We start from the raw sequence: 23,882 nt of genomic DNA, 5'->3' as shown, positions 1-23,882 counted from the left end.
GAGCACAGTGCCTCCCACAGGAGTCCCGGCTGCTCTGGCCCCGTCGGGTGGACGGAGGGCTGTCCCCACCTGAGGATTCCTGCCCTTGCTGGAAAGCAGGGCAGGCGTGGGGTCTGGGTGAGGAGGTTTGGTTCAGGATTGTGTGCATCACCAGGAGGCAACTCTGTCTCGGCCTGCTCCCCCGATGCCACTGTGGTCCTTCCTGTGGCTCCCGAGAGGGCCTCATGGCTTCTAGGAGAGACACCACGGAGCTGCAGGCCGTGACCTTGCCTCCATCCTCCCAGGGGCTCATCTCAGTTAGTCCGGACCTGGAGGATGGAGCCCACAGAGTGCTCAGGGCACAGGCAGGGTCTGACGCGGTCCAGGCCTCAGGCTCCGGGCAAGCCACCTACCTCCATGCAGGCAGAACAAATGTTCTGATGGGTGTCTGCACAGAGCTAGTGGCCTCCCTTGGGAATTGGTGTCAGGGCTTCTGGACCAAGGACAGTACTGAGGTGTTCATGCAGGATGAATGGATTGTATTCTTAAGGCTGCATTTGCCTTTGACATTGTGAAAACTGATGATCTCTGTCTGCAGATACAGACATGAGGTTCCCCATGTTGTTTTCCAAGCTACTTGTGTGATATTTGTTCTGAGAAAGAGAGAGACTGCGCGCACGAAAGAGAGAGCATGTGCAAGGAAGGGAGGAGGAGAGACAATCCCAAGCGGGCTCTGTGCTGTCATCACAGGGCTTGATCCCAGGAACTGTAAGGTCACTCTGCCTGAGCCAAAATCAAGTCGGATGCTCAACTGACTGAGCCACCCAGGTGCCCCTGAAAATTCACCCTTTAAAACGTGCAATTCACTGTTTTTGGTATATTCACAGAGTTGTGCAGTTATCACCACGATCTGTCTTTAAAACAGTTCAGGGGCACCTGAGTGGCTCCGTTGGTTAGGCATCTGACTTTGGATTTCCGCTCAGGGTGGTGTCTCACAGTTGTGAGATTGAACCCTGCTTCGGTGTCAGTAGTTTGTTCCTTTCTATTGCTAAAGAATATTCCCTTGTACGCGGCGCCTTAGTGGCTGAGTTGGTTGAGCGTCCGGCTTCAGCTCAGGTCATGATCTCGCAGTCTGTGAGTTTGAGCCCCACGTCGGGCTCTTGCTGACAGCTCAGAGCCTGGAGCTTGCTTCAGATTCTGTGTCTCCCTCTCTCTCTCTGCCCCTTCCCCAACATGCTCTGTCTTGGCCTCAAAAATGAATAAAGGTTAAAAAATTTTCAAAAAAAAAGAATATTCCCTTGTATGACTGTATCACATGTAATTGATCTGTTCATGAGTTGGTAGGCTTTTGGATTGTTGATACTTGTTGACTATGGCCAATGCTAATGACTACGAACACTTGTGTATATATTTTCAGGCAGACATATATTTTCACTTCTGTCTGACATATACCTAGGAGTAGAATTGACGGGTCACATGGTAGGGTTTATGTCTAACATTACATGACCTGCCGGACTGTTTCCCCGGGGATCGCGGTGTATAAGGTTCTCTTTCCTCTGCATTTTGGCCCATGGTTGTTGCGATCTTCTTTATTGTAGTCATTCTCATTCCATTTTGGTTGTTAACAAGTGATGTTGAACAGCTTTTCATGTGCTAATTGGCTGTTTGCGTATTTGCTTTGGAGAAATGTCTATTCAAGCCCTTTGCTTATTTTTAAATCGTAGGACTTGTCTTTTTATTTTTGATGCTAAGAATTCTTTGTGTATGTCCTGGATGCAAGTGACTTGATACAAGTGCTTTCACTTTATTTCCTGTGTTTCAGCTGTTTTCCTGATCCTTCACTTACCTCATAATTTTTTGTTGAAAACTGGACATCTTTCATAATAGATGTTAACTCTAGAAATCAGATCCCTTTCCCTAAGGTTTGTTATTGTTGCTGTTTGCTTAGTGACTTTCCTGGACTGATTTGTAAAGTCTCTGTTTCTATCACGTGCAGCCATTGAAGTCTTTGCTTATTTAGCCAATGATTTGACAGAGATTTTCTTAAATGCTTTGAACCAGTAAGTCTTCCACCTTTTTTGAGGGCCTCCGTGGGGACAAGGGGGTGCCTTCCACCTGGCCAAGTTCAGTACAGTTCTGCCTTAGCTTTCACTTCCTGTTTGTGCAGAATCAAGGTCAACTAGAAGTGAGAGCATTGGGCTTTCTGAGGTTTTTCCTGACCTTCTAGTCACCTTCTAGATCCTCAGGAATATATCGAAGCTTCTCGAAGCCTCCTGTGGGCGTCCGCCTCCCTACGTCCTCGTGTCTGCCGTCGTCTTGTGTGCTCCAGCTGGTGCCGCTGCCTTGGGCACCCGTGGTGGTAAATGACTGTCCGTCATTGCTGTCAGCAAGCGCCCATCAAATAGAGTGCTCCTCACGGACTGAACTCAGTTCAGTCAGAGACAAGCCCAATAAATGGGGCTCCATCATTTCCCCCCAGAAAGCTGCCAGATCAAATAGTGACAGTTCTCTGGAGATGAGGCTTTAGAACCCATTTTGCCCACTCCTGGCTGTGAGGCTGCTGGTTTTGTGGTTGTGAAGCCACCGAGGAGCTGGGTAGGCGGGGACAGGGATGTCTGTAGCATCAGACATCCCTGTCCCCAAGATTCAGCCCTTCTTTTCTTGAGTAAAAGCTACTCAGATTATTATAATAAGTCTTTAGCTTCCAGAATTTATAAAAGTTTTCCAAAGTATGTATGTATGAGAGTGGCTTTTTTAAGTTTATTATTTTTTCTGATGTTCTTGATGGTCTGAGTGGTTCTTGGTTGCTTAGGGCCTGTGCTCTAGTGGCTGGTCAGAGCCCACAGCTCCGACTTAGCCCAGAACAGACCTGTGCCTTTACCGTTTGGTCTAACAAGAACCAAGTTAACTCAGCAAATTTTTTATTGAGATGGTCTCTGAACTGGCGGTGTTTGAAATAGTGTTGTGAGTCCTCCAGCACAGAATTCTCTTTAAAGCCTTGTGTGACATCTGCTCTGCTTTGAGAGACTAGCTCCTTCAGGTTATAAAACTTTTGTCTTTAACAGTCTTAGGTATGAAGTGCTGGCATCCAAGTGTTCGTTTGCTCTTTTTGTTAACTGGCCTAGTGTTTTCTAAGGTCAGCAGGTTATGGTATTCAGATGTTACCTGAATTCTTGGCAAGACCAATACCATGCATCGTGCTGCTAAGGCTTTTATTCAGGTGGCTGTGGCGCTGGCTCGAGCGCATAGCGTGGAGCCCTCGAGGGAAATCGGCATCCCTGTGTTGAGTCAGCCAGCGTCACACGTGTGTTTCTCTGTAGAGTTCACTCTGTTGATGCCAGATAAGTGTGAGATTCCAACTGGAGAGTTTTCCTTTTGGAACAAAAAAGTGAGTGAATTAGACAGAGGTATCAGGGAGTGGTCTGTCCTTCCAGGTCCTTCGAGACATCCTCAAGGAGGTTCAGAGCAACATGGTGCCACGCAGCATGCTGAAGGAGTGGGCCCTGCACACGTTCCCCAACGCCACGGACTACTGGACGTTCCGGAAGATGTTCACCATCCAGCTCGCCCTGATTGGCTTTGCAGAGTTCGTCCTGCACTTAAACAGACTCAACCCCGAGATGTTACAGATCGCCCAGGTAACGGGTGCGCGTAGGCGGAGCCTCTCCTTCCGACCTCTCCGTGCGCCGTTTCCCTTCCACAAACGTCTCCTTCTGCTGTTTAGGACACCGGCAAACTGAACGTGGCCTACTTCCGCTTTGATATAAACGACGCAACTGGAGACTTAGATGCCAACCGTCCTGTCCCTTTCCGCCTCACACCCAACATTTCCGAATTTCTGACCACCATCGGCGTCTCCGGCCCGCTGACGGCCTCCATGATCGCCGTCGCCCGGTGCTTCGCCCAGCCCAACTTCAAGGTAGGCCGCGGAGGCTGGCATGGAGCGCAGCGGAGGAGTTGCCCGTTGTCCGAGTGGCCTCACGGCCGCCAGTCTGCCAGGACAGAGGGAGACAGTCATTGCTTCATAATTGAAGTTTCAGCATATTGGGGAAAGTGTTTGAAAATTTTTGCTGTCTCAAAGCAGTTACAAAAAGGAATCAGAAGTGTCCATTGGATCATTTTCCCAACTATTACTGTTGCTTAGCAGTTACTCCGTTTTGTAGCTGCCTTCCGTCCTTCGTGTATGTAAATCTTTCTGCTCTAAAGGGCAGAAATGTCGTCTGCAGGGTTGTGCCCGTCTTCCTGGCACCATGGTTACAGGGCCTAGAAGACAGTCCAGCGGTAGCAGACGTGACGGATGCCCGGCCACGGGCAGCTGTGAGGTGGCTCTGCCTTCCCCCGGGCCCCACCCCTGCCCCGCACCGGCTGCCTCGGCGGCTTGTCCTCACTCTCCCAGCAGCTGTCCAGCTGCTGGCAAGGCGGGTGGCTCAGAGCTCGTGCCACTGACTGAGGGCAGACCAGGATCCGAATCCAGTTCCCACCGACTCCAAGCCTGTTTTCACCACCAGAGTTTTCTCTCCTCACAGTTGGGGACTGAACGCAACTTATTTTCCTTTTAACTTAGGAGACCGATTGTACCTTTTTCTTTTTTTCCACAGACGAGCAGTTTGTGTCTGGAGACGCCTTCAGATACCGGTTGTTTTTCCAGAACATTTACTCAGGGCAGTTGTAAAATTACCAGCTAAATGCTTAACTGTGAACACTGACTTTACGTCAAACGCATCTTGTGCTTTCCGTGCTCGCTTATCCGTCAGTGAGGGTGCCTTCTGGGACAGGAGTACGAGCACGAGGAAGAGTGGCCCCGGGGCTGCTCCGTGGGCCAGCGGGCTGCGCTGGGGCCCGAGTGGCGGCTCACCGTCACTTAGCTGGGACACGAGGCCTGGAGTAGGAAGTCCTCACTCAGGAACGTTACGCTTCCGGAAACAGCATAGGGCAGTCCTTAGACTGACATTTACTTTGAAAACTTTAAAAAGAACAAAGAAGGAAGTGCTTCTCGTATCTCAAGAGGCCTGTTACAACGTGGGGTGCTGGCCGGGGTGAGGAGTCGGGTCTCCTCCAAACTGTGGACCCAGATTTATTATTATTTACAGCCTGAATGTAGAGGATGCCTTTATGTTCGCTAAAATATAGATGGTTTTGTACAGGAATCTCTTCTAAAAACACATCTGGGAGGCTCTCGTGCTGGGCCCTGTATATAAACAGGGAAACTGAGGCACAGAGGGCTAAGTAACTCAAGGCTACCCAGGCAAGAAGGTGGAGCTGGGCTAGAACCCAGAGACTGAGCATGGCCACACGGAGGCCTAGGGGTGGCCCTCCTTGCATGAGACACATGTCCTGTGACACCCTTGTGCCCTCAGTTCCTTCCTGTCTCCACCCAAATGTGACCTTGTCACCTGCCCCCTGCCCCCCCCCCCCAAACTCCCCCGAGCCCGCCTTACCTGCTGTCCTCTGCACAGGTCCCATCACTACCGGGCATGTTAGGCATTTCAGGACCAGGGCGCTGGCATTTCTGTTTCGCTCACTCTAAGCTGCAGTGCCGAGAACGGGCCTTCCCGACCAGGCCCATCAGGTGCTCAGACGCTCACGTAAACGATTGGCACCAGAAGGCACTGTGACAGCAGGCGCTGCGGGGTCCCTGTGCCCTGGCTCTGCAGAAGACCAGACCCAATGCGGTGCCTTTAGGCCCTCCCTGCTCAAAGTGAGGAGGCGGTTTGTCCCCCCGGGCGCTTCCCCAGCACAGGCCATGGCCCCGACACTGGGCGCGCTGCGCTCCGGCTCCGGCTCCGGCTCCTCAGGGAGCCGCCCCTCCGGGCTGCTCCTGATTAATCCAGGATCGTTTCGTTCTCTCTCGGCGCAGGTGGATGGCATCCTGAAAACTGTGCTTCGGGATGAGATCATTGCTTGGCACAAAAAGACACAGGAGGACACCTCTTCTCCTCTGTCGGCCGCTGGGCAGCCCGAGAACATGGACAGCCAGCAGCTGGTCTCCCTGGTGCAGAAGGCCGTCACTGCCATCATGACCCGCCTGCACAACCTAGCCCAGTTCGAGGGCGGGGAGAGCAAGGTGAACACCCTGGTGGCCGCCGCCAACAGCCTGGACAATCTGTGCCGCATGGACCCCGCCTGGCACCCGTGGCTGTGAGCACGCCTGCCCCACCGCCCAGACTGTGAAGCGCGCCTCCGGCCCCGCGCCCGCTGACCTCCCCTGCCTTGTCGCTGTGGCCCCGACCGTGTGAACTCTGGTAAACGTGGTTCCAGGGGGCTGCCCTGGTGTGGCCGCGGAGCAGAACGGCTCAGCTTTTTAAACCCCCTCCTGGAAGCCAGGATTCCCCGGTCTGGAATCTCTTTGTGAATCCTTTTTTATCGTATTCCTCCCTCCGTGTGAATGTGCAGATGGACTGTAAGAGGCGGTCCCGTACTGTCCGTTTTTAACTCCGACGACACCTCACAGGAGCCTTGTGCTTTTGTACAGACCTTTGTAACAAGTGTACAGAAAACCCACTTTGTTAGACAAACAGGAAATTATGAACAAACCGTGCTGGTTTTTCTCGAAGCACAGACTTTTATGCTGCACGCACCCGGCTCCAGGGTCTCCCTGCGCGTCGGACACGGGTCAGCATGGCCTCGTCGCCTGCAGGGACCCCGCGCTTCACGCGGTGGATTCAGATCCCGCCGGGAGGGCACGAGCCCCGGGAGCCGCAGGTGAATCTGGGGCTCTTTGCCTTCTTCACCATTTCCTATCATTGTACCTGGGAAAAAAACTTTTCCTTCCTAATTTAAAAAGAAACAGCAAGAAAAGTTTGTCCAGTCACTCCAGTCTGTCATGTTCACATTTTTATAAATATGAGCATTGAGAATGTTCTATCTAAATTTGTACAGTGTGATTCTTTTTAGAATAAATATTTTATAAAAGGACGTGTCTGCTCTCACATGTATGGAAATGCTTGTTTCTTCTGAGCGTCCCTCAGCCTCTCGGGGACCGAGCCCCCTGGACCAGCATGGCTGTGCTTCAGGGTGGCTTCCTGGGGACTGACAGACCGGTGACGCCTGGGAGGGACCTCAGCTTGGAGCGTGGGGGTCCGAGCCCACACACGGCATCTTCTGTGATGGCGGTGAGGCCGGTTCTGACTCTGTGAAACAGGCCCGGGGATCTGGTTTGTTTCAGCTTAGTTTCCCCCCTCAGGGCTGCTGCCCTGGGGACCCGTGCATGCAGGGGTGGAGGTGGCAAGCAGGCAGGTGGCCCCGCCCACCAGCCTGGGGTCCTTCATCCTGGGGTGGGGGGGCGGGAGGCAGTTTCTGAGCACACAATGTAACTAATGTCCAAGGATGAGAAACGGCGAAGCACGACTGAGGAGGGATGGCAGTTCCTGCTTTAATTGTAAAAGGAGGGTTCTGGATTTTCAAGGACTCACTCCATGGGGAAGCGCTTCGTCTGCTGTGAGGACAGCTTCACACAACTCAGGGCCTGGTCAGCAAGACCCCTCTCAAGGCCAGGACTCCAAGCCCCTTCCAGGTATCACCTTTCTTTTGCCCTTTGTTGTCCCCCTCTGTCCCCAGGCCAGCACAGAGGGGGAGGCCTGCAGCAGTCTTGCCACAGAGTCCAGTCCCAGGGGTGTGACCCGGTGTGCGGCAAGAAGTGGAGACGACCGTGGGGGCAGCAGTTTGTGTGGGTGGCCGCAGGTGGGCCGTCACACCGGGCGCCTGTCCTCGGGCAGACGGGGCCGTGAGCCCCAGGGGGGCGGCCTTCCGAGGAGGGCTTCCGGGTCAGAGGTGGAGAGTCGGCTGGGGAGCGTGGTGGCCGCAGACGGTTGGAGGAGGGAAGTCGGTGTGCCGAGGGCCCGGGTCCTGTGCCAGGCTCGCCCACGCCATGCCCTCCACGCTGCCCCTCGTTTCTAGGAAACGGCCCCTGAACAGCCAGCATAGGAGGGCATTCCTCCGGGAGCTCCAGACTGAAAGTGCAAAGGTGAGGGACCTGGAGTTGGGAGACCAGAGAACGGGCTTGGTTGGGGGGGGGCCACACTCAGCGGGGGCCCCTCGTTCTCCAAGCACTATGGCAAGGTAAGTGCTGTTATTAGACGCTTTTTTTAATTATGGAAAAATGTACACACAATTCTCCATCTGAACCACTTCTAAGTGTCCAGTTCAGTGACATAATGCACATTCACCTTGTTGTGTAACCCCCAGCACCATCCATCTCCAGAACATTCTTCAGCTTCCAAAACGGACCCTGACCCCCCAACCGGTCAGCCACCCTTGTGTACTTCCTGTCTCGGGATTCGTCGAGGAATTTCCTGTAAGAGCCGCACAGTATTTTTCCTGTGCCCGGCTTCCCTCCCTCAGCACACACCAAGGCGCACCCGTGGCGTGGCAGGTGTAAGAACTCCCTTCTGGGAAAATGCAGCATTGCATGGACACCCCGCATTTTGTTCGTCTGCCGATGGACGCCGGGTTGTGCCCATCTTTCAGTTACTATGAACAATGCTATGAGCGTCAGTGTGCACACACCTGGGGGACCCCCCGCGTCCGGGTCCTCCGGGACCACCCACAGAAGCGGAGGTAATTCTATGTTGGATTTTGTGAAGGGCTGCCGCGCAGTTTTCTGTGGCAGCAGCGCCACCTGACGCCCTCGCCAGCGGGGCGCACAGGTTCCCGTCCTTGTCAACACTTCCTTCCTTTATCGTAATAACCGTCCTGCTGCGGTAGAGTGGCGTCCATCTCATCTGTGGCTTCGGTTCGCGTTTCCCTTTGTGACTCAGGATTTGAAGTATCTTTTCATGAGCTCACTGACCACCTGTTTATCTTTCAAGAAACATCTCTTCACATTTTTTTGTCCATTTCTTATTTGCGTTGCTTGGTTGTTGTTTTTAAGTTGCAGGAGTTCTTTATATATTCTGCATACTAACCTTTTTTTATATTTATTTTGAAAGACAGTATGGGAGTAAGGAAGGGGCAGAGAGAGAGGGAGAGAGGGAATCCCAAGCAGACTCTGTGCTGTCAGCACAGGGCCGGGTGTGGGGCTCGATCCACAACCATGAGATGGTGACTTGAGCTGAAATCAAAAGTTAGATGCTCGACTGACTGAGCCACCCACGCGCCTCCAGATACTAACCTCTTATCAGATCAATGATTTACTGTATTTTCTCCCACTTGGTGGGCTGCCCTTGCATTCTGTTGGTGGTGCCCCTTCTTGCATAAGTTTTAAAGTTTGATGTAGTCTGGTTTATCTAGCTTTCTTTTGTTCCCTGTGTGGTTTGCTGCCATGTTCAAGGAATCATTGCCAAGCCTCATGTCACAAAGCTTTTTTTCCTTAGGTTTTTTTCGAACTCTTCCAGTTTTGTTCTCACATTTGACTCTGGTCCATTGTGCGTTAATTTTTATAAATAGTATAAAGTAGGGGTTCAACTTCGTTCTTTTGCATGTGTATATCCAGTTTTCCAAGTGCCGCTTGTTGAAAGACTGCCTTTCCCCCCACAGAATGGTTGATTTGAGCCCATAAGTTGGGGCTTATTTATAGGTCCTCTGTTCTCTTCCATTGGTCGATATGTTTGGATTGATTGATTGATTGATTGATTGTAATCTCTACACCCAACATGGGGCTCAAACTGAGATCAAGAGTCTCATGGTCTTCCCACTGAGCCTGCTGGGTACCCACTCTGTAGGTCTGTCTATCTGTGAGCACCGAGCTATGCTTATTGCTATAGCTCTGTTGTATGCTTTGAAATCGGGGAGTGTGAGACCTCCACCTTTGTTCTTTTTCAAGATTGTTTTGGCTAGTTGGGGGTCCCTGAGGTTCCATATTAATTTTAGGGTATATTTTTCTATTTTTGGATTTTTGTAGGGGTTGCTGTGAATCTGTAGATCATTTTGGGGGGTAAAGGCACCTTAGCGATATTAAATCTTCCAATCTGTGAACCCAGAATGTCTTTCCATTTATTTTGTGTCGTCTTCAATTTCTTTGAGTTTATAATTTTATAGTATTGAGTGTACATGGGTTTTGCTTTTTTGGTTAAGTTTATTCTTTTTGATGATATACAAATGGAATTGTTTTCTTACTTCTCTCTTCAGGGTCATTCATTGTTCGCCTATAGAAACACAACTGATTTTTAGGTGTTTACTTTGTATCCTGCAACTTCAGTAAATTCGGTTTCTTAGTTCTGACAGTCTTTTTGTTTGTTTGTATCAGGAAGAAAAGACGTTTCTTTTAACAGAGTGTACACCTAAATTTTCTTAGGGGGAAAACCATTTTAGTTGCTGGACAAACACGGTAAAAAGTCTGAAAAGATAGGAGGCTTTAGTTTAGTTTCTTGAATGGGAGGAAGATAAGAACTGACTAAAGATTCTCTGAAAGGCTCCGCTTAAAAAGATCATGGGAGGGGCACCTGACTTCGGCTCAGGTCATGATCTCACAGTCCACGAACTCGAGCCCCACATCGGGCTCTGTGCTGACAGCTCAGAGCGTGGAACCTGCTTCAGAGCCTGTGTCTCCCTCTCTCTCTGCCCCTCACCTGCACATGTTCTGTCTCTCTCTCTCAAAAATGAATAAATGTTAAAAATAAAAATAAAAGATCATGGGAGATAAAAGATGTGAGTTGGGTCTCAAGGAAATGGTGGGGCTCAAGAAAGCGTGAGGAGGATGGGGGAGAACGAGAAGACAGCTTGCAAAGCGGGGGCACTTCAGGAGAGGAAACGAATGTTTTGATGCACACTTGGGTGCCTCTGGCTAATGAACCAGGGAAGAGGGGCTGGAAGGGAAAAAGGGTGAGAACTCAGGATAACAAACACTGGCTTATGAACCACTGTGAGGTGGTGCTGAAATTTCTGCCTGTCAGAAAAGTGAGAATAATTAATGCATCAAAGTGAGGTTTTCTTAAAGGATAATCAACCATCATCTTTTCTTATGCAAAGTTTTGCTGTTAAATTGTCTTTATGAAATGAAATGCTGGTGATATGGATGAATGTTATTAACTTTTCATGTCATTTTTGACAAACTAAAAAATTAATGAATGATGGCGAATTTACCTTTTTATCATTATATGCTGCCCTTCTCTGCCTCTGAAATGGTTCCTGCCTTAAAGTCTGTTTTGTCTTACATCAGCATAGCTACCCCTGCTTTCCTGTCGTTACTGTTTTGAGTGGAAAACCCTTTTTCATCCATGTGTGTCCTTATATCTGAAGTGAGTCTCTTGTGGATGGCATCCAGATGGCCTCTGGTGTTTTATCCATTCTGCCAGTCTGTGTCTTTTTATTATAGAATCTAATTCATTTACATTCACTTTTTTATTTTATTTATTTATTTATTTTGGGGGCAGCACAGAGAGAATCTCAAGCAGGCTCCCTGCTCAGCACAGACCCGGGTCTGGGGCTCAATCTCATAACCATGAGATCATGACCTGAGCCCATATGAAGGAAGAGTAGGACTCTATGGGTGGCTTCGTTAGTTAAGCATCTGACTCTGTTTCTGCTCAGGTCATAAGTTCGGTTTCATAAGTTTGAGCCCTGGATGGGGTTTTGTGCTGGCAGTGTGGAGCCTGCTTGGGATTCTTCTCCCTCTCTCTCTGCCCCTCCCCCACTCACATTGTCTCTGTCTCTCTCAAAATAAATAAACTTTAAAAATTTTTAATGAGTCATACAGATTTTTTTTGTGGTGGCCATGGGAATTACACTCAATACCTCAAAATTATCTCAGTCTTATTTGCATTGATACCTGCTTAACTTCATATACAAAAACTTTTTTATATTTGTCCTCCATTTGTGTTCATGTATCAAATTACATCCTTATGCATTGTGTAGTTGTATGCACAAAAACATAGGTTTTATGCACTTGGCTTTTAAGTTGTGTTGCAAATTAGAAGTCAAGTTACAAAACCAATTGCCATATTTACCCATTTATTTAACCATTACTAGAGAACTTTATAAGTTCATATGTCTTTGATTACTGTCTAGCACCCTTTCATTTCAGCATGAAGGTCTACCTTTAAGCTGTTCCTTGTAGGGCATCTCTAGTGGTTATGAATTCTTCCAGCTTTTAGTATCTGAAAATGTTTTAATTTCTTCCTCATTTGTTGAAGGACAGTTTGGCTGGATATGGAAATTTGGTTGATAACTTGTTTTTTCTTTAAGCACTTCATTAATTTTTTAATTTTTTAATGTTTTTTATTTATTTTTGTGAGAGAGAGAGAAAGAGAGACAGTGCGAGCAGGGGAGGGTCAGAGAGAGAGGGAGATACAGAATCTGAAGATAGGCTCCAGTCTCTGAGCTACCTGTCAGCACAGAGCCTGACACGGGGCTCGAACCCACGAACTGCCAAAGCCGGATGCTCAACTGATTGAGCCACTGAGGCGCCCCTCTTCCAACACTTTAATCATCCAACCCCTTCCAGTCTCCCTCGTTTCTGCTAGGAAGTCTGCTGATCATTTTATGAAGGATCCCTTAGTAAATACACAATGAGTCATCCTTGGTGCTTTAAAAGATTCTGTCTTTGGCTTTTAAGAGTTTAATTATAATGTGCCCCAGTATAGGTGACTTTGGGTTTATCCTACTTACAATCCTTGAGCTTCTCGGATTTATATATCCATGTCTTTCTTCAAATTTGGGAGTTTTTCAGCTATTAATTCTTCACATGATCACTCCATCTTTTTCTCTCTCTCATCTCTTTGTGGGATTCTCTTAATGCCCTTTTTGGCCCACTTGATGGTATCCTAGACATCTCGTAGCCTTTCTTCACTTTTCTTCATTCTTTTTCTTTCAGCTCCTCTCAGTCAGTGATTTCAAATGACCTGTCTCCAAGTTCACAGAATCTTTCCTCTGCCTGTTCAAGTCTGCCAGTGAACCATCTAGTGGATTTTTCAATTCATTTACTATATTTTTGAGCTCCAGAATTTCTGTTCAAATACCATTCTCCTGATTTCCACTGCGTCTTTGTCCATTTTTCCCTTTAGCTCTTTGAGCATTTTTAAGACCATTGTTTTATAGTTTTGTCTTAAAAGCGTGTTTGTAAGCTGATGTCTTATAAGTCTGTGTTTCTTCAGAAACCATTTCTGGATGTTTGGTTTTTTTCCTTTGTATTGTGGTAGGGACCCCTCCCTAAGGGAGAGAAACAGAGCAGAGAAGACTTCAAGGTCACCTGGACGTGCACCTAGGTGCCTACAGTTCCCATGACCTTGTAGACTGAGACAACGCAATTAGACTGCATGTTTTTGTGTGTTACCATACATGGGAGACAAAGGAATAGAAAATGTATTTTAAAACTATGCCATGTGACGTGGGCGCTCAGTTCTTTGGGTACGAACCCAACCGAGCGGTGCGGGCATGAATAGAAATTGCTTCCTGGAAAGACAAGCCTCGGTGTCACGACGCTCTGTGCGGGAATCCTGCAACATTGCGAACAGTGTTTTCTTGTTTTCTGCCATGTGATCTTTTGTTGAAAACTGGGCATTTGAAACATGTCCCAGTTTTGACAGACCGTACAGAGGAAGACTTGCTGGGCAGCACAATGTGGAGGCTTAAAGGTGTCGGTTTCACTCTGGGCACGCATCGTCCCGGGGCCTCTGTGTGGGCCTAATCCCTCCTGGATGCATGGCTGCTTTTCATGCCTTAATTTCCCAGAGGTGCCTGGATGGCTCAGTCCGTTAAGCATCTGACTCTTGATGTCAGCTCAGGTCTTGGTCTCAGGGTCATGAGTTCAAGCCCTGCACTGGGCACCGTTGTTGGACTTTAAACAACAACAAATGAATCAGTGAATGACTTAATATTCCTGAGAGCGTCTCCCCTGTCTGCTCAAGCCTCAGAGGCCCACCGTGTTTCTCACCAAGCTCGTGCCGGGGGTCTGCAGGCGGTCCTGCTCTGGATTCCAAGGCCGTGCCTGCTGCTGCCTGCTGCTTCCTCTGCTCTGAGATGTGAGCTGTGCTGCTTTTTCTTTATTTTTTTTAATGTTGTGTTATTTATTTTTGAGAGACCGAGAGAGACAGTGTGAGCAGCAGAGGGTCAGAGAGAGAGGGAGACACAGAATCTGAAGCAGCCTCCAGGCTCTCAGCTACCTGTCAGCACAAAGCCGGGCGCAGGGCTCGAACCCATGAACCATGAGATCATGACCTAAGCCAAAGCCAGATGCTCAGCTGACACAGCCACCCAGGCACCCTGAGCTGTGCTGCTTTTGACTGAGCTCCAGGTTTGGTGACACATGGTGACACAAAGACCAGCCCCTCAGACAGCCCCGTGACGGGCTGCTTTGCTCTGTGGTTTGTAAAACTGGGGGACCAGGGACCTGGCTGCCTCTTCCCCCAAACCATGCTGCTTCACGCCAGGGAGCAAGTGGCCAAAGCGGGAGTGAAAACACCTTGAAATGTCCTATTGTTTTGCATGTAGCTTTTTCTTGACTGGGCATTGGCTTGCTTGCTGTAGATCCCCAGAGCTACCATAAAGGTATTTCAGCCAGTCACATGTGGCTGTGGGAGATGGGGGCCTGGTCCTTTAGCCCTCCATCTTGCTGATGTCACTCTCTAGGCCTTTCACTTAATTTGTTATTTTTTATTGAGGTGTAATTTACAAAAGTGTAAATCAAAAATTTTTTTAAATTATTTAAACATTTATTGATTTTTGAGGGACAGAGAGAGAGCATGAGTGGGGGAGGAGCAGAGAAAGAGGGAGACACAGAATCTGAAGCAGGCTCCAGGCTCCAAGCTCCTGGCACAGAGCCTCATGTGGGACTTGAACTCACGAATTGTGAGATCATGACCTGAGAGGTGAGATGCTTAACGGACTGAGCCACCCAGGCACTTCTAAATTAAAAAAAAATTTTTATAGGGGCGCCTGGGTGGCTCAGTCAGTTGAGCATCCAGCTTCAGCTCAGGTCATGATCTCACGGTTCATGGGTTCGAGCCCCGCATCGGGCTCTGTGCTGACAGCTCAAAGCCTGGAGCCTGATTCGGATTCTGTGTCTCCCTCTCTCTCTGACCCTCTGCTGCTTGCACTGTCTCTCTCTGTCTCTCAAAAATAAATAAAGGTAAAAAAATTTTTAATTTTTTATGAAAACTCATTTACATAAACATAGTGTTCTTAAAAACTAGACCGAATCCAATCCTTGATTCACAGAAAGGAGCTCAGAGACCTTCAGGTACACTCAGTGCAGGTCCCATAGCAAGTGACCTGACACCAACCAGAATCTGTCCTCCTGTCCTCACATTCTGCAGACCCCAAAAGAAGGGAACAGTTACTCACGAGACTCACTTTTACATCAGGTACAACTGTAAGTCCTGGGTTTCCACTTGAGTACTTAGATGATCACTTGACCACATCAGTGAAACTAAGAATATAGAACATGACTTTACAGGAGAGATAAGACGTCGCTCTGTTTCTGGGCCAATAGAAGAGACTTGCTAAGTAGCAAAACAAAAGTACTATTTTTATACTAGCCAGAGGCCAAATAGGATAGAAATAAGTTTGTACTAGGATTCAATACTTATCGTTATTTAAAAAAATTTTTTTTTCCTTAGTGTTTGTTTATTTTAGAAAAAGAGGGAGCACATGAGCAAGTTGGGGAGGGGCAAAGAGGGAGACACAGAATCCGAAGCAGCTCCAGGCTCTGAGCTGTCAGCAGGGCTTGACCTCATAAACTGTGAGATCAGGACCTGAGCCAAAGTCAGATGCTTAACTGATTGAGCCACCCAGGCGCCCCAAGGATTCACATACTTAAAATGCACATTTATAAGTCCTGTCCTGAGAATTCTAGTATTATGACACTATCATTTGAGCTATTGTGGAATCATATAGTAACAGTGATAAACCCGAAAGAGGAAAATGGTCAAAACTGCCTTAGAAATTATTGCGTTAGTTATAGATTATTTTAACAGACTTAGTAACAACAAAAATTCTGTATTAACACTAGCCTCAAATAGAATGGAATCATTTAACTCATAAGATTCACATTTAAATATCCATCTATTAATCATTATTCTAAGAAAAATTTTATCAAGATTCTAAATTGAATCATTATGTAATCTCTGAACTAAAAGCAAGGAAATTAAAGAGGAAAAACCTCAAAATTACTTGAGTGCAGAGATAAAGCTACCTAGGTAAGGTCCTGGACAGTCTGGTTTCTGCATATTAGAAGACAGATCACCGGGCTGCACCTGGGCGGTTCAGTCGGTTCAGCTTCCGGTTTCAGCTCAGGTCATGGTCTCGCAGTTTGTGGGTTTGAACCCCACGTCGGGCTCTGTGCTGACAGCTCAGAGCCTAGAGCCTGCTAAGGATACTGTGTCTCCCTCTCTCTCTGCCCTTCCCATGCTCATGCTCATGCTCTGTCTCTCAATAATAAATAAATGTTAAAAAAAAAAAAAAAAAGGCAGATCACCACCTTGGACTGCGTGGACAGAGATGCTGTCCATGGAGCATGTGTTGGGGCAACAGAGACCACTGGAGGCAAGAGTCCCTGGGCGGGGGCAGGGTCCTCATCTTCCCGAACGAAGGGAAGGACAGGTGCTCTCAGGCTCGGTCCCTGGGGCCTCTTGTTCCTGGGTACCATCAGGGTCGGGCAGGGAAGACCGGCGTCTCAGCATCTGGGCAGGCGAGTTACACGGGCCCCTGTACCTTACAACTCCACGTCCCGTCTTCCTCCTGAGGAGTCAGTCTGGTTCCAGAGGATTCCCTGCTGGGCCTTGTGGCGATGCTTGGCCAGAAACATCAGAGACATGTGTTAGCTTTTCATTCCTTGTGAGTAACTTTTGTCTGCAATCTGCCTCATCTTTTTGTAAATTACTCTGTTTCCCCCACGGGAAATGAGCTGGCCTTGAGAAAGGCCATTGAGGATTTCTGATGTTTCTGGAAGAATTTTGGTCTCTTGACTAGGTTCCAGCTCTTCACATGCATGTCTGATCTTTTAAATTGCTGTAGAAAGATTCTCCTCTTTACCCACGGAATTCATTCTTGATGAAATGTTCACTGGAGATTCATTTTTTCATGCAGTTTCTGCTGGAACTCCTACCTTTCGCTTTTGAGGACTTTAGAGAATCATAAAATGGAAAATTTATTAAAAATTTTTTTAATGTTTATTTTTGAAAGAGAGGGGAGAGAGACAGAGTGTGAGCAGGGGTGGGGCAGAGAGAGAAGGAGACACAGAACTTGAAGCGGGCTCCAGAGCGTCTCTGAGCTGTCAGCCCAGAGCCTGAAATGGGGCTCGAACCCACCAACTGCGAGATTATGACCTGTGCCGAAGTCAAATGCTTAACCGACTGAGGCACCCAGGCGCCCCGAAAATGGGAAGTTTCTAACATCCAGGTTCTATGCCCAGCACAAGCTTTCTTAGTTATGTGATCATGAGTTAATGTAAGTTCTTTGACTCCAGAATTAGAACCTGGCTGCTCTAGAGCTGCAAGAATGATCCGGACTACGCCAACCCCATCAGGTAAAGAGCAAGCCTATTTTAGATATTTTTCACCCCTGGGGATGGGGGATGGGCAAAATGGGTGAAGGGGAGAGCTCGGAGGTACAGGCTTCCAGCTATGGAGGGAGTTAAGTCACAGGGATGAAAGACACAGCACAGGCACTAGAGTCAGTGTATTGTGACAGGGTCATATGACCGTTGGTAACTGCCCTTGTGGGGAACACAGCAGAACATCTAGAATTATCGAGTTCCTATGTTGTACGCCTCAAACTAATGTCAACTACAACAACAAAAAACTGAAACCCAGAAGATCCTAGAATTTTAATATGTGAATTATTATTGATACACTTTTAAATGATCGTGAGCTTTTTTATGGAAGTTTATGAATTTTTGTTTTTTCCAATTTTATTGAGACACGTTACAGAACATTGTATTAGTTCAAGGTATACAACTCAGTGATTTGATACATGTAGCCATCACCTGTGTTTTGGTAAGGCAGTGAAGCATTCTCTGGGGATTAAAAAATTTTTTTTTAACTTCATTTATTTTTAAGAGAGACAGAGCCTAAGGGAAGGGAGGGGAAGGGAGAGGGAGAGAGAGAATCCCAAGCAGGCTCCACGCTGTCAGCACAGAGCCCAGCACTGGGCTCAAACTCGTGAACTGTGAGATGGTGACCTGAGCCGAAATCCAGATGCTCAACCAACAGAGCCACCCAGGCCCCTCTCTGGGGATTTTACACTTGACCTGTGAGAGCACTGGTGGTTTTCTCTGTCCCTGCTGTTCTGACCCACATCCGGTTTTGTCTTTTCTCAAGACCTTTAAAAGCATCTACCTGAGCTGATCAGTCAGTTTCTTCCAAACCCCTCATGACCTACCTTCTGTGGGCTTTCCACGTCCTGACGGAGCCATCCCATCCACGACCCCTTCCGTGTCCTCTCTGTGACACCAGCCGAGCCTTCCTGGGGCGGAGCCGCAGGACAGGCTGGGGGTGGCCAGCGTCACCCGCGGGACTGACGCCGACTGGGCCCCCTGAGCCCTCTGGGCTTGTCTGATGCCTTATTCAATGCACCGAGCCCTTGTCTTTTCCAGCCCCCTCCTGCTTCCTAAAGCGGCTTTCTGCTCCCCTGGAGAGGACACCTCCGATTCCAGGCGTTCCTGGGGCTCGTTCCCCTGCCGGCTCCTGCAGGCCCTTGCCGCGGGCCCTTTGGGGGGGGTTCTCCTGAAGACTGAGCTGCTTCCGGTACTCAGCTGTGGGCTTTGTCATCCCACACTGAGATTTCTCTGCTCAGTTCACCTGTGAAGCCTGACATGAAGCCCAGGTACAGAGCAGGAGCTTTCCAGATCTTTATTAATGGGCTCCAGATTTGTTTCATTTTTCCTGATTCCTCGTCCGGTCTGATTTCCTTTCATGCTGTCCCAAGGCTTCCAGACTCTTCCGGTGTGAAGCTGAGCTCCTCCGGGGAGGGTGCCTTGTCCTGTATGTGCAGAGCAGGCTGTCCGCGATGAACAGTCAAGGACGACCCTCACTGCGGCCATCTCCCATGGCGACCGTCTCGCGTCCCCTGCAGCCATGTCACCATGGGCACCATGACCAGCATGGCAGCAAATACCATGGCTGGTGGGCCCTTGTGCACCCACGGCACAAGGTCAGAGGAACCCCTGGGGCCAGTGGACAGGACCCCTGGGGGCAAGGGTGGTTCCTGGAGCTCAGGTCACCCCGGCCCTGCCCGATGGCCCAAGGGCGCAGGACTCTGTGTCTTACCATGTGAGCCGGTGAGCCAGGAGGCCAGCACCCTGCCTTCCCTGCTCCGTCTGGGGCCCGAGGCCTCACCCGCCCTGCAGGGTGCACAGAAGATGACTCACAGGCCCCTCCTGGTTTGGGTCTGGCTGGCTTTGAATTGGGAGGCTTGTGGGAGGGGTCCTGGAGGGTCCCACACAAGTGACTCGAATTATTATATCACCAGCCCCCTAAAAGCCAGAGGGATGTTCCCGTGTTCACATTTCAGGAATGTGAGGTCTGGCTGTGAGCAAGGAAACCTGATTTTGAACCCACAGGTCCTTGAGGACGCTGATGTCACAATGGGGCTCCTGGGGGACGGAGTGCTGGGATGGGGGGGTTGCGGGACAGCTGGGCCCGCAGGAGGCTGAGCCCTGGCCAGCTCCCGCAGCTCCGTGCACGTTCCCTGAGAGGCAGCTGAGCCCCCACCCCCCAGGCCGAGCCGCCAGACTGGCTACTACAGGCTGGCCCCGAGCAGCTCACTTGAGTCTGCCCCCAGTCCCTCCAGCTCCTGTGGGAACTGCAGTGACATTTTCATCAGTTCCTCTGCGGCTGCCATGTGGTGGGTAGAAGAGGGGGCAAAAGGAAGAGGGCAGAGCCCATTTCTAGGGGCCCTGGGGTGGTCTTGGGGGAGGTCCAAGTGCTTGGACAGGCCTGCATCTGGCCCGTCCCTGCATCCAGGCCTCTCCCAGCTCAGAGGACACCCGGTGCCGAGCGCACAGCTATGGGAATAGGCTGGGGTGGAGTCAGCTGCTGGGCACAGAGAAGGGCCCGTGAGGGCGGGAATGGGGGGCTGATGGGGGTGAGGGGGTCTGGGGAGCCTGCACAGCCCTGTACAGAAAATTAAAAAATGGGGGGGTGCTTCTAGACCATACACGGGCACAGAGCCTTCCCCGTGTCACCCAGCACTGGCCCTCTGTCCGGGGCTTGAGGCCCTTGTGTGGAGACCAGGAGGAATAGGGCAGATGCCCCCTTGGGGGGGGGGGGTCCCTCCTGACAGGCTAGGGCTGCAGGTTTGAGGGGGGGGCTTCCTTTGTTTCACTAAGCAAACAACCTGACCTTTAAATCTATGCACTCACTCACCACCACCCAGACCAAGGAATCGTGCACCTGCTGGGACCCAGAGGTCTCCTTCAGGTCCCATGTGGGAATCATCATCCTCAGGACTCTTCTGACACAGTGTCCCCTTGTCTGATCCTTTTGTCAACGTTTTTGAGAATGCTCTGTGTTGCTGTATCAGAGGCTCAAGAATTAAGTAATCCCCCCAACATCACACGGTTATGAACTGGAGCAGGATTCAAACTCAAAACTCCTCAACTCCTAATCCTGCCATCTCCTGGGAGGTCACAGCCAGGGCTGCGGCTTTGGCCCGGGCCCCAGAAGATAGAGGGAGACTCCGGCTCTCATCCGGCGCACCTGCCGGCACTCCGGGCAGCAGGAGCCATCCCCGGAGTTCCCTGCCTCCACCTCCCCGGGAGCTGACTGTTGGTTTTTCTGGCAGAGGCTGCCTGGATTCCCAGCACTGGATGGGGAGAAGCAGCAGCAGCCTGCCATCATGTGCCCAAGGTGTGCAAGGGGAGCAAGATGCAGAAAGGTGAGACCCTCACGTGGAAAGTGTTGTGTCACATGACTATTACAACAGTACAATCCATTAAGATTGGATTAAGGGCATGTCTGTGTGGAATGTATTTAAATGGTGCAATACCCCTGGGAGGAACATGCTATTTTCCCCATTTTACAAATGAGTAAACTGAGGCACGGGGTAGGTAACATGTTCAAGGTCAAATTACAAAGCCAGGATTCAATTCCAGGTCCGGCCATTTTACCCCTTGAGGGCATTTTGCATAATATCTATTCATTTGTTTCTGACCATCAGGTAAGACAAGTGAGCTATTATGTGACCAAGAATAAGAATATCAGGGGTGGCTTAGTCAGTTAAGCGCCCAACTCTCGATCTCAGCTCAGAGTCTTGAGTTTAAGCCTCACATTGGGCTCCATGGAGCCTACTTAAAAAAGAAAAAAAAAATCAATAGACATAGAAGTTATAAAAAGAAACCAAAGAAAATTCTGACACTGCAAGGTGCAATATCTAAAATGAAAAATCCACTAGGGGAGTTCAAAAACATTTAAGGAAACAGAAGAGAGAATCAATGAACTTAACCACAGGACAATTGAAATTGAGGGAAAAAAATAAAAGTGCACAGAACCAGAGTCCCATGGGACACCATTAAATAGAAAAACATGTGTTCTGGGAATCCCAAAAGAACAATGTGTAAGAAAGGGGTCAAAAGAAGAGTTGAAGGGGGTGCCTAGGTGGCTCAGTTGGTTAAGTGTCTGGCTTCAGCTCAGGTCATGATCTCATGGTTCGTGGGTTCAAGCCCCACATTGGGCTCTGTGCTGACAGGTAGCTCAGAGCCTGGAGCCTGTCTTCAGATTCTGTGTCTCCCTATCTCGCTGACCCTCCCCTGCTCACACTGTCTCTCTCTGCCTCTCAAAAAAAAAAAAAGAAGAGTTGAAGAAACAGTGACCAAAAAAGTCTCAATTTGATGAAAGATATGAATCTACAACCATAAGAAGCTGGATAAACTCTGGACAGAAAACACTCAAGGACACACCAAAGAATCTTGAAAGCAGCAAGAGAGGTAACTTGTCTTATACAAGGATCCTCAAGAGATGAGCAGATTTCTCATCAGATTTTGAAGGTCAGAAAGCAGAGGGTTGATTTATTCAAATTGATGAAAGTGACAGAATTCTATATCCAGCAAAGTTGCTCTTCAAAAGTGAGGGAGTTTATTACCAAAAGAACTGCTTTACAAACAAGGCTAAAGGAAGTCCTTCCATTTGAGATGAAAGGATACTCTCTAGACAGTAACTCAAAGCTGGAAGCGGAAATCATAGTCTCCAGTACAAGTAAATACACGGGCAGTTATAAAAGCTAGTATTATTATAATTTTGGTTTGTAAATCTACTTATTTTTTACAGGATTTAAAAGGCACATGCACTAACTGTATAAAGATGTAATCTGTGACATGGATAACAGAAGAGGGATATGGAGTTGTTCAGGATCAGGGAGGTTTGTATGCTGTTTAAGTTGGCATAAATTAGGTTGTTGTAACAGTACGACGTTAGGTGTAATCCCTGTGGTAACCACAAAGAAAACATCTATAGAATATACACAAAAGGAAATGAGAAGAGAATCAAAAGGTTACTATAAAAAATCAAATACAAAAGGCAGCAATGGAGGAAGTTAGGGACAAAAAGGCTATCAGGCACATAAAAAACAATCAATGGAAGAAACAAATCTTTTCTTATGAGTAACTAAATGCAAATGTATTAAAATCTCTGATCAAAAGGCTTAGATTAAAGATGGCCAAGTAGGAAACTCCAGGCCTGTGCTAACCCCATGGAAAATTGAAAATAAATACATAAAAGGAACGGCAGACTGACTAAAATAACGTTAAGGGACCTCTGGAAATCAGAGCAACCTGGTGAACTAAGCTCAAAGCCAGAGGTAGGAAGGAAATAGTATTACAGCATACAGCAGAGATAAGTAAAATAGAAAACAATAAAGCCACGAGTTGATTCTTCCCGCCCCCCCCCAAAAAAATCCACACAATGGCAAACCTTTAGCTAGATGCCTGTGTTGGGGGGGGAGGGTAAGGACCCAACGACACAAGAGGGCAGTTTATTGCAAATTTACAGAAATAAGGATTATAACAGAGTTCTGTGAATAACTGTATGCCAACAAAATGGATAACCTAGATGAAATGGACAAATTTCTAGAAACATACAACCTGCCAAGACTGAATCATGAAGACATAAAGTCTGGATAGACCTATGACTAGTAAGGAGATTGAATCAGTAATCAAATACCTCCTAGCAAAAAGCCCAGGACCCCATGGCTTAATCAGTGAATTCTACTGAACATTTAAGGAATTAACCCCAATCCTCTTCAGACTCTTCCAAAAAAAAAAAAAAAGGGGGGGGGGGAGGGAATGCTTTCTGACTCATTCTAGAAGGCTAGGATCACGGTGATGCCAGAGCTAGATGAAGACACTACAAGCAAACTATAGATCAGTATCCCTCATGAATATGGAATCCCCAACAACAAAAAATCCTCAACAAAACATGAGAAGTTGAATACAACAGAATAAAAGGCTTATACACATCATGACCAAGGAGGATTCCCGGGATGCAAGGATCACTGCATATACACAAATCAATTTAATATGCCATATTAACAAAATGAAAGGGAAAATACTCTCAATCGACAAAGCAAAATCATTTGACAAAATTCAGTACCTTTTCATGATAAAAACACTCAACAAACTAACAATACCAAGAACATATCTCAACGTGATAAAAACCGTCTATGAAAAATCCCAGCGCTAACATCATACTCAAAGATGAAAGACTGACAGTTGTTCCTCTAAGGTCAGGAACAAGACCAGATGTCCACTCACACTGCTTGCATTCAAGATAGTACTAGAAGTCCTAGCCAGAGCAATTAGGCAAGAAAAAGAAAAGGCATCCAACTTAGTAAGAAATAAAATCGTTGGCAAACAATACAATCTTATATGTAGACACCATTAAGATTACGCACACATGGGGCGCCTGGGTGGCTCAGTCAGTTGAGGGTTGAATGGCCGGCTTCGGCTCAGGTCAGATCTCACGTTTGTGGGTTCGAGCCCTGCGTCAGGCTCTGTGCAGACAGCTAGCTCAGAGCCTGGAGCCTGCTTCAGATTCTGT

At 48.3% G+C, this 23,882-nt stretch overlaps 1 protein-coding gene and 2 long non-coding RNA genes across 4 annotated transcripts in view; 1 reads left to right on the top strand and 2 right to left on the bottom strand.

The window, feature by feature from the left end:
- Positions 1–6,894, top strand: part of TRRAP (transformation/transcription domain associated protein) — a 108,297-nt gene extending 101,403 nt beyond the window's left edge. The window contains exons 69-71 of the mRNA XM_029945749.1: positions 3,414–3,617; positions 3,704–3,898; positions 5,837–6,894. Of these exons, the coding sequence (XP_029801609.1) occupies positions 3,414–3,617; positions 3,704–3,898; positions 5,837–6,121 (684 nt within the window). The 3' untranslated portion in view covers positions 6,122–6,894. The remainder of the gene's footprint in view (positions 1–3,413; positions 3,618–3,703; positions 3,899–5,836) is intronic.
- A 433-nt stretch (positions 6,895–7,327) lies between these two features.
- On the bottom strand, positions 7,328–18,590 carry LOC115299611. Its single transcript, XR_003912260.1, has 2 exons — positions 18,232–18,590; positions 7,328–7,951 (listed from the first exon to the last, which is right to left on the bottom strand). It is a non-coding gene; the product is annotated as an uncharacterized LOC115299611 (long non-coding RNA).
- Positions 18,591–18,676: 86 nt separating this feature from the next.
- On the bottom strand, positions 18,677–19,420 carry LOC115299610. 2 transcript variants are annotated; one of them, XR_003912259.1, is made up of 2 exons: positions 19,119–19,420; positions 18,677–18,849 (listed from the first exon to the last, which is right to left on the bottom strand). It is a non-coding gene; the product is annotated as an uncharacterized LOC115299610 (long non-coding RNA). The 2 variants fall into 2 exon arrangements; XR_003912258.1 differs by having other exon boundaries at positions 18,677–18,831.
- Between the last annotated feature and the right edge of the window lie 4,462 nt (positions 19,421–23,882).

The sequence above is a fragment of the Suricata suricatta genome, chromosome 8 (genome assembly GCF_006229205.1).
Source record: "Suricata suricatta isolate VVHF042 chromosome 8, meerkat_22Aug2017_6uvM2_HiC, whole genome shotgun sequence".
Classification (NCBI taxonomy): Eukaryota; Metazoa; Chordata; class Mammalia; order Carnivora; family Herpestidae; genus Suricata; species Suricata suricatta.
This window is presented reverse-complemented; position numbering and strand designations above follow the sequence as displayed.